We start from the raw sequence: 13752 nt of genomic DNA, 5'->3' as shown, positions 1-13752 counted from the left end.
ACTTAACTCCTTGCTGCTTCCAGCTCTGTGCATGTGTGTGTGTGTGTGTGTGTGTGTGCATGTGTGTGTGTGTGTGTGTGTGTTCTTGCGCATGCCAGGGGTGGAGAGCCGCTCCACTAGCTCAATCCCGCCCTCTGAACAGTGATCCCAGATGCTGAACCTTAAAAGCAAACACATGCAGAAGCCAGGGTGAGCACACAAGATCAGTAAAAGGAGTTTGAGGGTACCTGAGCAAAGCACTGATGACAGCTGCAATATGAATTCAGAAAATGCTGTGAAGATGTGTCTGTGTCACCTCCTCCTTTAGCTCATAAGAGTTTGCTCGTCACCAAATTATGTGCATTTAACGGTGAATCAAGTCATTTGTTTCTCTTTGGTGATTTATAAAGAATTAAGTTTGAAATCAATACTTTCTGATAGTATAAAATTCAATTTTGAAGGTTTGTCTTCAGGCATCAAAAATGAGCTCCTCAACCCACTACTCTTGGTTTTCTGCAGAAGAACATTGTGCCAGTCCCTAATAGTGGGTACAGACCCTGCTTAGACTGAAGCAGTGGGGAAGGGTCCTGGCTAACTCCTCAAATACCAAGAGAAACACTGGCAGCAATAACTCCTTGGCTCTTTCATATGTGCATATTCATTTAGCCAACCACACCACTCAGATTCTGGGATGTTGTTTGAATTGAGTTGTATCATCCATGCATTTGGTTTAAACACATCTACAGTACAGAGATTCAAGACTCTGCCTTATTCATATAAGTTCTTGTCATTTAAAAAAATAGAATTTCTTATCCCTCTACATTCTTATCTATAGAAAGGAAACCTGGCTTGACTTCAGGTGATCATTCAGGGACTCAGCAGAGACAGCCAATTGGGTCAGTAGACTGGGTCATAAGACCACTTTAGGATTAACTAATATACTATTATGAATGATTATAGAAATGTGAACTATCAGAATAATTTTTTTGAGATGGAGTCTCACAATAGGGAAAAAGGATTACATCATTACACACCAAAATAATAAAGGATCTCACCAGAAGTGCAGGGCAGACTTTTGTAGTGAGTGTGTGACTGTACCTAATGGTTTTGTAATAGAATGGCAGATATTAAAGCTGGAGGGGAGCCTGAGATCATTCTCTGTCCTGTACTGTTAAAATATTCCTGGTCTTTAGGCAATTTTCTTTTACAGGCAATCCAGGATCAAGTGCAGGAAAAGTTCAGTTGGGTGGTTGACTATACTTAAGTCTTGCCAGCACTTCTAAAGTTGACAACCACAACTGTAAATAGAAACACCAGTTTATTCTCAACATTCTCCCTTTCCACACCACTCCTACCCCTGAAATCACCCCATTCCTTCCTTCCTTACGCTGTGACTGAAGACAGAGATGACTCTTCTCCTTTAATCCAGGATATTAATGTCTTAAAAAAGACTTGAAGAGTTGAAATAGAGATCAGGTCACTGACTCACTGGCTCATTCTCACTCTCATTCTTTTTGTCCCCAGGCCACTAAAGTTCCCAGATGATCACAGAAAAGGCCAATGAGTTTCTGCTTTTGCTGATGCTTTGATAAAAATGAAGGTCTTCCACCGCCATTAGCCTGTCCAAGCCTTGGCTTCTCTCACAGAAAATGCAGGGTATATGGTTATAATAACATGGATGACAATCTATGGCATAAGGAAGAATTAAATTTCTCCAGAATCCCTCTTTTCCTCTCTAGCAGGCTGTAAACACATCAGAATTAAAGCCTATTTTTTAAATAAATCATTTTAGCAGTTGCAATTCCTTCTGTGCAAAAGGAAAACACATTAGAAGCTTCCATGAGGTTGTGTTTTTAGATCTAAACTAGTGGGTGTTGGGGGGGTCCCATCCCCCTCCCACCCCTGCACCTTCCACCTCTTTACTTCAGTAAATATTCCTCCCCCAAAAATCTGCTAAAAATTACCCACCAAATCAATCAATCAATGAAGCAAGTTTTTCATAAACCCCAAAGCAAATTAAAGCAACGAATTCTTCAGAGAACAATAAAATTAAGAATTCACAATAATTCACACACAGTATACTTAAGGGCAGAAGGGCTTAAAATAAGCACAAGGATAAGCACATTTGTATTCATGATACATACCTATAAAGTAGAGACACATTGTAATTACAATTTTTTTCTACGGACTCAACTAATAAACCTCGAAACATTAATACACATTGTATACATTTGTGACATTTTTCTGCAGTCCAGACTCAATATGAATTCAACAGGAATCTCCCTATAATCTTTTCTTTAATAATGTATTACTAAAACATAAATATGAAAAATAACTAACTCTTATGGAATTAAAGAGCCAGATACTAAACTAAGCACTGATTTAATTCTTATAATCACCTGAAAGGTGAGTATTATTCCCATCAATTACCAAAGAGGAATTCAGATTTAGAGTTTAACAATGTGCCCAAAATGATGATGAGCAGGTGGGAGATCTAGGATTTAAACCCAAGCTTCTTTGATTCATATGTCTTTAATATTACTCTCCTATACATTCCTAGGGTTGAAGATTCAGGAGTTAACAACTTACAAACAAGAAGGATGTACATTATTCAAACAGGCTGTCTTCCGAAGTGCCACGTGACAATTCTGCTGATTTAGAGCTAAATGTATTCCCATAGTCATTTAGTATTCTTGCCCAAAATAAAGAAGATAAAATCAAAGCATATGTTAGAATTTAAGCCAAGTTATTATCTGTCTTCTTCATAAATTCTGAAAAGCTTTTCCACCAAAATCAGATGTTAGGAATGAGATGGAAGAAAAACAAGAGAGGAAAAAATATAAAATTAGAAAGCACAGAGATGTAGGACAAAATGACAGGAAAAACAGTGAAAGGTAAAAGAGAAGTGAAGGGGAAGATAAGAAGAAAAACGGAAGATTTTCAGGTTTGAAATTCCTGTTTGAAATAGGCCATGAGCTATGTGAGAAGGACAAAGTAAATTTCCCTCAAGGTTAACGAAAGATCAAAGAAGTGGTAACAATATTTCCTGACAAAGTACAAAATCTAATTTTTTAAAGGATCTTTCACCTTTTAGTCAAAATAGTAGCATGGAAAGTCCGTAAACAATATTGCAGGCACTTTCTACATTGCAGGCAAACATGAGCTCTCACGTGCATCCTGCTGAGGTTGTGGGAATGCCTAGGTAAGATAGGCAATTAAAAGGTAGACTTAATCCACCTAAAGCCTAAAGGCAGAGATGCTGATTTTTTGCTTCCTGTCTGGCCTGCTCTAGCCAATTCTTAGAAGTCTGACACACATTTTCAATATGTTGTAAAGAATACGCATCTTCTGCTCTCAGTTAGACATAAGCCAAATGTTGGCAAGGAAAGAAGTAAGAGGCTTTGGAAAGTAGATCCTCACCTCACAAACACACGGGAAAAGCTTTCTATAGCATCACCAAACAACAGAAAAGGAACACTTGGGCTAATTCTTTTCTCTAGATTCATTTTCCTTTTATTATCTTACTCAATGACTCTTTCAGCTGAATGTCTTTTCTGAAATTTCCAAGGACTTGATTGATACTGACAAATTTTGTTGCCTCTTAAGAGAGTGCTGAGATAGATTTTGAACTCCATTTGAAACTGGGAGGAGAGTAATTCAACAAAGGTTTCTGGGAAAACTCATTTTCTCTGATACTATTTTGTATGATTTATATTCCCATGTTATAAGAAAAAACCAGCAAAATTCCTTACTTGTTGTACAAAGAAAGGTATGAAAGAAAAATCACTGAAAGAAGAAAAAAAGAAAGAAAAATCGCTGAGTTTTTCAAAATGTCTTTTTGCTTTATTAGTGGCTTTCTGATACAAGAAATTTAAATTACTATTCCTCTCTATGAAAATGTCACACTAATATGTATTCAAATATTTTTATTCTGTATGTCTCTGAAAAAGAGAGAACTACTTCATAGCAAATTTTAATAAAATAATTATAAAAAGACCAAAGGGCTAAGTTTAAAAAACACACAGAGTAAAAAACCAGTGAAAGAAATATTTAGAAATATGTTTACCACATTAGAGCAAGAAAGATCTTCCTAAGCAAGACACAACTTAAATGGGAAAGACGGGCAGATTTGCTCTATAAAAAGGGAAATTTCTTTGATTACCAAAAGGTACTATCAAAAAGTCAAAAGACTAGAAGAAAATATGAGCCACAAATGTCACGAATAAATAAATACATGTATAATTGACAAAGTATTTCTCTAACTCAACAATAAAAATAAACATTACTCTTATTCTTCACATGATAAAGATACCTAAATTAATTATTAATCAAAGTCTCATCTTAATTCAAATTAGCCAAAAGATTGATAATATTCAATATAGATCAGAGTAATAAATGAAGGGGTATCCTTACATACTATTAGTGGGAGACGAAATTGGAAAGACATTTATGCAAGATAATCTATCCACGTTTAAACGTATATACCTTTCCTCCCAGATATCCATTTCCGTGAATCTATCTTTATACAGAAGGTATTATTTGAAAATTATTTGAAATAATTTTCTGAAAACTTGGTAAAAATGTAAATGTCCATTAAAGGAAGAAAAGTAAAATAAATCATAATCCATCAATAATAATACTAACATTATCTATTTATAGGGCAATAACTAAGTGCCAGAAATGTTCCCAAGTGGTTTACATAAATAAGCTCAGTTTGTTTTCATAACAACCCTGTGGGTTAGGTATTAGGACTGCCCCATTACAGACGGAAATACCAAGGCATGAGATACTTGCTCAAAGTCCACAGCTTGTGAGAGGCAGAGCCGGGTTTCAGATCCAAGTAGCCTGATAATCAGACTACTGGGAAATACCATTAAGTAGAATGTAGTAGATAGCTAGGTACTGATACAGAAATTTGCAAGGCAAATTGTTACCCAAAAAAATTACAGAACAAGACTGGTATTACAATTTCCTTATGGAACCAAAAATGAAGCTATGTATTTTATTATTTACATACCACATGCACCCTATAAAGAAAGTTATTACTAGGAATGGAAATGGTCATGGCAGAAGAAGGTAATGGGAGCATCCATTTTTACGTTTATGTATTTCTAAACTGCTTGAAATGTTAGGAAACAGAATGCATTCAATTATTACCATTCCAATTTTTTGATGGTATTTTTCTTTAAAAAAAAAAAGAAGGAAGGGATGCATATGGAAAACAGTTTGTCCTTACAGATGTTTCTACGACTGGGTTTCTGGCTTTTGGTCACATTTTTTCCTCTTAAAAGTTGATCCAAATATCTGTTAAACTCAACCTCTTAAACTTTCCAGAATTGTTTTCAGCTCATATAAAAGACTTTAAACTTCAACCTCTTTAGCTTTGGCCCCACTATGTTTATGACTATTTTTAAATAGGCAGACTTTTGGCTATTATTGAAAGACACTCAGAAGACCCTTTATAAGAACAGAAAGTTGAACTGTGGATCTTGAGTCTGGACCTGGGAAAACCCAGATCTGCATCACAGGCAGGATCGCTATCCAGCCTTTACTAATTGAAAACCTCCAATGCTCAAGTAGCACAAATGAATGTGTATGGGGCAGTTTACATCCAAGAATCAGGAGCTGCAGAGGAAATCTGTGCAGGCTATCAACACTGAGTGAGAAGAAAGCTGCTTCTTCTAGTTTCTTCTACAGGGACTTCTTAGGATCATTTAGATATTTCACTCTAGAGTGACAAAGGCTGCATTAGTACTTAGGAATTAGATATCATATGTGACTTCCATCAGGAAATGTAAATAACCCAAACATGATAGCTGAAACTATCCTCTAGCAGGGTGATGAGTGCCAAGCTCCCTCCTCCCTGCCGGTTCCCTTATATTTTTTGCAACCCTGTACACCATCAGTGTGACAGGCAGGGCTCCCAACGTGGAGCACCCTTCGAAGACTTGGCAGCCCTGGTGCTCCTCAGTGTTTCCATTTCCCCTTCACATGCACTCCTACATCTTCAATGAAGACAAGGAGCCAGGAAGCAATGTGAGAGCTAAACACAAGACTTGGTTACAGCACAAGGAGAGCATTCAAAGGCCTGGTTGCCTATTCCTTTGGCAATGGAGCTGTTCTGGAAAATTCTTTCAGCCCTACTTCAGTGAAAACTAAAATTAAAGCAAATCAGAGGCAGCCTTAGAAGAAAAAGGATAGTATTATGCATTTTCATATAGGGATATTGATACCGACATAGATAGATTTGGTATACATTTTATATATCCATATTAAACATATGTATGAGTAATCCCTACATAGATGGCCAACACTAACAGAGGGGCATCATTTGTGGCTTCTGCAATTACAGTAGCTATGTATCAACCAAAAAAGCAATAGGACAGTGTAAAGGCACAGAAATGAACATGGAAAAACAGACTGGGGGAAATTCTACCCCTTGACATCTATATTGAAATGGCCAGGAGCCTATTGGACACTATCAGCAAGAAACTTAAACTCTATAGAGCAAGAATAAAATATAAATTCTCAGTTCACAGCATGATATGATCCTCAATCGGGCACTTCGGCCAACTTCAGAACTGGAAAAATGATGTATTCCAAAACCATACATTCAAAGGTAGGAAGGTAGAAATCGAAGATGTTCATATGCAAGATAAAAAGTCAAAGTGAATCCCCCAAACTTAGATAATGACAATAGTTTAAAACAGTGTGTGAAAATCTACACACCCTAAGACAAAACCTGGACAAATTGACCTCTTGTCTATGGCCATGATTCATATGGAATAATCTAAAAAAAAAAAAAAAAAAAAAAAAAAAAGAGGAGGGACTTTGTCCCTTTTAGAAACTTAGAAAAGTCTCAGGTTCTCTCTTTAGCCACTCACAGCTTAGCCATTCTCCAAATGCTGTTTTCTGATTACCAAACTTAGGTGGATGGAGTCGAAAAATCTCTGATCATTCTGTCATTAATATGTATTGGGTACCATCTCTGGGCTAGGCACTCAGCAGATGAAGATGAACACACAAATATGAATGCTGTTGCCATGAAGCTCAAAGTTTGTGCTACCTGTTCTGGAGTGGACCATCAGCATTTGGTTTACAATGAGTTCACAGAACAAGGAAGAAAACATACTAAGCTTACAGACCTGAAGATCCATCTTCAAAGACAACACCACAGCAAACTGCTTGTATTTACAAATCCAAGTTTCATTCACTAGTTTGGTATTTAGAAATCACCTCCCCATGGGAGCAACACCATAAATAATGTTTGCAGGTGTAAGGGGTGGATCTCAGGTCAATCCATAAAGCTTGTGTTGCCCTGCATTCAGCTGTAGTGTGGTGACCTTAAGAGGTTTCTGGGGTTTGTTCCTCTGGGCCCTTCATATCAATAGCATTTAAGGCATCATTTATATTCTCGAGGTTTCCATTACAGATTGAAGCAATCAACACTTGAGATAAACCACATACTGCCAGGGATGGGCAAAAAGCTGTGAGCACCTACGGGTGAGCTGACCATCTTCCTCCTGTCCCATCTACCTCTAGCATAAGAGAATAAGAAGGGGCTTAGACCCTCACTGAAGATGCTTAGGAAGGCAGGAATTACATTCTGAATCGCCCATCTGCACGGCAGCTACAAGCCTCTTACATGGTGCCTAGTCTGGCCAACACTATGCACAGTTCATACCGTTGTTACTAAGAAACCGCAACCAATACATTGCCTGGTTATTTTGGGAAGCAAAATAGTATTTTTACATATTCTTCCGTTTTTAAAGACATATGTTTTTCAGGGGTAATCCCAGCTCTAATAGCATTTAAAGTATATTGACTCACATTAATGTTTAAATAGCACGTTTTAAGCAGTTTCATCTGTACTTGATGCATGAACCATGTCTTCATTTCTAGATCCCCAAAGATTATCAGCTCAACATCTGATTTGCAAAACAATAACCCTAGATCAGGCTCTTTTTGTTCACATCATGCTACAGATAGACATTAGCTTAAAATAGAACAGTAAGCCATTCTAAAAAAAAAAAAAGTCTCTGAGACAAAATTTCTAAAAATGATTTTATTTGTCTTTAGGAATGAGGGAAAAAAACATATATGTATAGTAGCTACTGCTGTAGGAAGCCATTTACTGGCTCTGTGGCAGGGTTAAGCACACTCTTTCTTATAATTCATTAAGGATGCCCTCAGGTTATACTCAGAAAATGTAGATGCTTTAGTGGTAATCACCCCAAATTATCTAAATGAAATACTGTTTCAGTCTTAGTGCTGGAGTCTCAATATGAAACATAATTTTCTTCTCTGAAAAAAAAGAATCTACGTTTTCTCTCCTCCATTGCCACACTGTAAGGAGTAGATTGCCATTTACTGGTAATTCTGTCAGTGGTTCTCCTAAACCAAGGGTAAGAAGAAGCTCCTAAATTTTGCTCCATGGATTAACAAAGCTTTTGCTGAGTTCCCAGAAGAACCTGGATATATCCTCTCTCCGAAAAGCTCATGAGATGAAATATCTCAAACTAAACTCTTCAAGACTGGAAATTCTACTGCTAGGAGTTGGTAGTCTGCAGTGAAATCTATATTTAGAGACATCAAGTCCAAGTGCCTCTAAGGACAACAAGCGCCTGATAAACATGAGAACCGCCAGATGCCATGGTAGGGGGCAACACGCGCAGAGCAGCCGTCTGGCCTGGGCCTGGGTGCAGCTAAGACACGGGGATCCCAAAAGGTTTGCAAAGCTGTGGGTGAGTTTGGTTGGCAATGTCTCCTCCCAACATCTTGTCACACTCCAAAGGGGAACTGGCAGCCCATATTTACTGTAGAGAACAGCGATTGTCTACACCGTTGTGTAGAGAACCCAACCCAACAACCAGGGCAAGCAAGATCAGTATCCTCTAGAAACTGTTAGAAATGCCAGTTCTCAGGTGCACTCCAGAAGTGCTAAAGCAGAAACTCTAGGGGTAGCCCAGGAATCCATGTTTTCTCAAGTCCTACAGGAGGTTTTGGCACACCATCAAGTTTGAGAACCACCCCACAGGATGAATTAAAATCACTGTGGGGTGATCCCTCTCCCAAGCCTTGTTTATAATTGGATCATGAAAGATCTTTCCTCCCCTGAAAAATCATCAAGGAACAGCTGGCCAAGGAGGAACCAGGATGAGGTTTCAGGAGTTATTTTAAGTCCCAGTTTACCATCACTCTTCCCTGTTCGTTTCTGGCTTAGAAATGTTCACAGGCACCAACAAAGGGAAAAGAGGAAACATCAGAAATAGATCTGCTCTATCCCAGATGTCAGTGTATGCTGGGCAACTTACTGCTACTGAAACCTTCCCTTCCAAGTAAATAGCAATATTAGCAACATTAACTGTAATTCTAACAGACCATACAGATAAAGAAAATCCACCAGACCCTCCAATGCAACTAAGACATCACTAAACCTTTTTCATAATGTTCCCATTTAGACGCTTTTAAATAGTGTCTATGTAAAGGAGACCACACACAATACAACACTAATGTATTCACCAATACATACTTTTAAACTTCAGAGCAAATGGTTTTAAATCATTGAAACTTAAACCATTAAGTCACTGCTCCAAGGCACTTTTTATGTAACAAGAAATTTATACAAGTTTTCCTTCTAAAATTAATTTTAAATCTGCTAAAATAAAATTCCAGTTATCTATTTTGGGTCAATATACTGCCTAATTTTTAATCCAGCCCTGATAATTTTTCCACTTAAATTTTTAAAAAGCTATACGTTCATGAAGCTTCCATGTAACACCAATAGCTGTTCTTATGTTGCTTCATAACACTGTTGTTTAAATTTCAAAGAATGAGGATCTGGAAAAGCAGGAGCAACACCAAAATCATACCATTGAAGATTTGGAAAGCAAATGTACAGCAGAATAGACCTTTCTGCACAAAATACACACATCCAGCCTATCCTACCACCACTGAGTCTCACCTGCCTTTCTGGTGCAAAAGAAACAGCAAGCACTATTTCTTGGCCATATCATTATTAGTCCCTAGTTCTGTCTTCTGGGACAACTGTCCTCATGGAAAAGTGGGTAGTGCTGAGTAATCAACATTATTTTTCTCTGTCTCGATTTGTAGTATCAAAGCCTTGTTGCTATTTTTTAGCCTTAAAACCTAATCATCATAAATCTAGCTGCTTCCTTCTTTAGTGGTAATTAGCATTAGTCATAAGCCAAAAATGATCCATATAAAATGCTAAATAAACACAACCCTTCTTACCTTTCATGCCAAACTTGGAGTGTCTTGCCAACTTAAGCAGAAACAGCATCACCAAAAGGCAAAATCCAACCACAGACGCAATCACCACCACAGCATAGACCTAGAGAAAGAAAGGGAGGGTGGTTATAACCTTGCTAATTAGTTCCCTGTAATCGTATGGTAGTGTTGACGATTAGTTCCCTGTAATCGTATGGTAGTGTTGATGATGATGACGATACAGGCAGTTCATATTTATTGAATGCTTACCACTTGTTCTTATAATAGTCTTATGTATGCCAACTCACTGAATTTTCAACAACCCTATAGTGAAATATGTAAGACCTATTATTATGCCTACTTTACAAATGAGAAAACATAAGTTAAACCTTGTGAAAATGGCTATCCAATTGGTATTTTTAAAATATTACATATCTCTCTCCATCCATGAGGTGGACAGAGAAAGAGAGAGAGAGAATATGAAACATGGATGGCAAAATACTGGTAATTTTTCTGTGTGTGTGATGGGGTCTCCTTTTGTAGCACAATCATGGCTCACTGCAGCCTCGACCTCCAGGGCTCAAGGTATTTTCCCACCTCAGCCTCTTGAGTAGCTAGGACTATAGGTAAACACCACTATACCCAGCTCATTTTAAAATTTTTTGTAGCGACGAGGTTTTGCCATATTGCCCAGGCTGACCTTGAAATCCTGGGCTCAAGGGATTCTTCCACCTCCGCCTCCCAAAGTTCTCAAATTATAGGCATGAGCCACTGCACCCAGTCTGATAATTTTTGAAGCTGGTGAAGAATACAATGGGGTTCATTTTACTATTCTCTCTACTGAAGTACATGCTTGAAAATGGTCCATAATAAAAAGCTTTTTTGTAAGTTATTGTTGCTCCTAGAAGTCAGGATGCCCTGGGAACAGTGAGTGGAACGGGAAAGGAGCAGGAGGCGCTTTTGGGGTGAGTTCCACCTGTGAAAGCCCCTTGGGTTGTACATTTATGATACGTGCATTTTCCTATACATACGATATAAGCCTGAAAAAGTTTAAGTAAATTTAAAAACTTTAAATTGTCAGGTGTGGATTACATAAGTCAAGAGGGTAGATGCAGATATATGTGAATCCTGTCACAGCCCTGAAGTGGAGATGCCAAAGGTACAAATAGAAATGCAATCACTCTGCTACCATTGCTGCTGACCAAGGCATGATACTCCTCTAAGCGCACCATAACATCTTAGAGCAAAGTTGTAAGCAGCACTGTGTCTCCTTCCAGTCTTACTCAGCCCAAAGACCTGCTTGCAAAAACAGTTTGCTTCTCTAAACCAAGAGTTGGCAAATTTTGCTGTAAAGGTCAGATGGTAAATCCTTCAGGCTTTGCCAATCTTGCAGTCTCTGTTGCAACTAAGGATCCAACTCTGCCAGTGGAGCATGAAAGGAGCCATGGATGATATCTAAACAAATGGGCGTAACTTTGTTATAAAATTTTATTTACAATGACAGCAGGGAGACTTGAACATACTTGCTAATGCCCGTTCTGAAATGTCTTAGATAGCCATTCTGGCTTAAGAATCTGCATAACAATTTTTAAGATGGGTATTATTATCCTCATGCATAGTAATCATTAGTGCTGTTTGTCCAACATTTCTGGTTTTCTCTATGTTTCTCTTTGCAGGAGGCATTGCCTGGCTTGCTTGTGGTTAGATGCGTTCATGTGACTAGTTGAGACTTGTGTCACTGTCAGGGTGTAGAACTTCACTTCTTGTCCAAGATCTTAGTCTAAGGCAGTGTTTCTAAACCAAGGATGATAATATTGCCACCCAGAAGACACTTGGCCATTTGGGGTTGTCCCAATGAGGGGAAGGTACTACTGGCACCTAGTGGGTAGAGGCCAGGCATTATTAAACATCCTACAGTGCCCAGGGCAGCCTCCCAAACAAAGATTATTTATCCCCAAATGTCAGTAGTGCCAACGTTGAGGAATCCTGCTCTACCTGCTCCACGGTTCTATCTCTGTCCTAAAAAAGACGTGCTAACTTTTAAAAACGTGGCTTCTTCATCAGACTGGTCCTGGCACAAGGACAAGGCTGAACAGAATTCCTACTCAATACGTGAAATGAAGCAAGAAAGAAACCTTTGGTTTTTTACACCCCTAAGATATGGAGGTTTTGTTACTGCAAAAGAGCTTATTCTAACTGATATACCCATCTCATAGGGAGAGGCATTGTAGGGTAGAGATTAAAACCATGGGTTCTTCCTGAGTATAAAACCTAGATTTCTCACTTACTAGCTGCATGACTTTAGAATTACTTAACCTCTCTGCATCTCATAATCTTCATGTGTAAGATGGATAATATAATTATTCTACTTTTTGGGTTGTTGTAAATCCTCAATGAGTTAATACAGATAATGAGTTCAGAACAGTACTACAATATATAATAAATTAATGTTAGCAATGATGATGAAAAAAAACTAAGAGTTAGAGAAAGAAATTAAATAAGCAGCTCACAGTCACAGCTTCTGAGCTTGGCAATGGAACTAAGTCTGTCCAAGTATAAATCCTGTGACTTATCCACTACATTGCCTCTCCAAAGCATGTGGTTGAGAATGAAGGCAGGAAGATAAAAACATACAGCTAATTCTCCCAGGACACCATCTCTGATGTCGGATGAGAACAGCATTAAATAAGTCACAGAGCACAAAAAAACACAATGCCAAGCACTTAGCTGGTGTGGAGCAAAGGTATGATCATTCTCTTCTCTGGTATTTTCACTGTGAGTAGATCTCCCCCAAAATGCTTCTGCAAATGTTTTGAGTACAGACTTAACTCTGTCTCTGCAGCCCATATAAAAACAGAATAGTAGCAACTCCTGCAAAACTAATTATGGATAAACTTAACCATTTCACTCAAGCTGACCTCATGACTTTGGGTGTTTTTTTAAATCTTTATTTCTAACTAATGTTTATGGGAAAGAGATCATAGTATTTTAGCTATAAGTTTCTTTAGTATTAAATTTCAGACTTCTATAGATAGAAGAATAATACCTAAATAAACAACACCAAACTCCATTTGATAAATAAGAAAACTGGGATGAGGGACTTAAATGATTTTCCTGGAAAGTCCTCCAAGCATGCAGCAGTACCACGGTACAGTGCCTTACCTGATTCAGACAGTCCTTAACTGGGATTTAGGAGACCTAGACCCCTCTGTTCACAGGACACCTTGCTTTTACCGGTCATGACAGCTAGAACAGATGCTTTACTTATCCAAGCTTCCACTTCCTCATTAGATAGTAATGCCTGCCCTGGCTTCTCTACCTAGTTATAGAATGTGTAAGTCAATCTAGAAAATGGGAAGTGGGCTCTACTGCTGAAAAGCAGCTAAGGGTCTGCAAATGAATACTTACAGCTACTGAAGCCATTGTAAATTTAAATCCTTTAATAAACAAGGATGCCTGTGACCATGAAAAGAATCATTTCCTCAAAATCAGACTGTTTGATAATTAGTTTTGTGTACTGAGCGTGTATTGAGGTGGTTTTCA

The 13752-nt window shown here is 38.1% G+C and overlaps 1 protein-coding gene across 9 annotated transcripts in view; it reads right to left on the bottom strand.

The window, feature by feature from the left end:
* NTRK2 (neurotrophic receptor tyrosine kinase 2) overlaps window positions 1-13752 on the bottom strand; it is a 352403-nt gene that overhangs the window by 254591 nt on the left and 84060 nt on the right. For all 9 annotated transcript variants that reach the window (XM_003941128.4, XM_003941127.4, XM_074395485.1 and 6 more), the window contains one exon: window positions 10234-10333. In XM_003941128.4, the coding sequence (XP_003941177.1) occupies window positions 10234-10333 (100 nt within the window). The remainder of the gene's footprint in view (window positions 1-10233; window positions 10334-13752) is intronic.

This window comes from Saimiri boliviensis, chromosome 2 (assembly GCF_048565385.1).
Source record: "Saimiri boliviensis isolate mSaiBol1 chromosome 2, mSaiBol1.pri, whole genome shotgun sequence".
NCBI classification, from domain to species: Eukaryota; Metazoa; Chordata; class Mammalia; order Primates; family Cebidae; genus Saimiri; species Saimiri boliviensis.
Note: the sequence above shows the minus strand (reverse complement) of the source record. Positions and strands in the feature narration are given on the sequence as shown.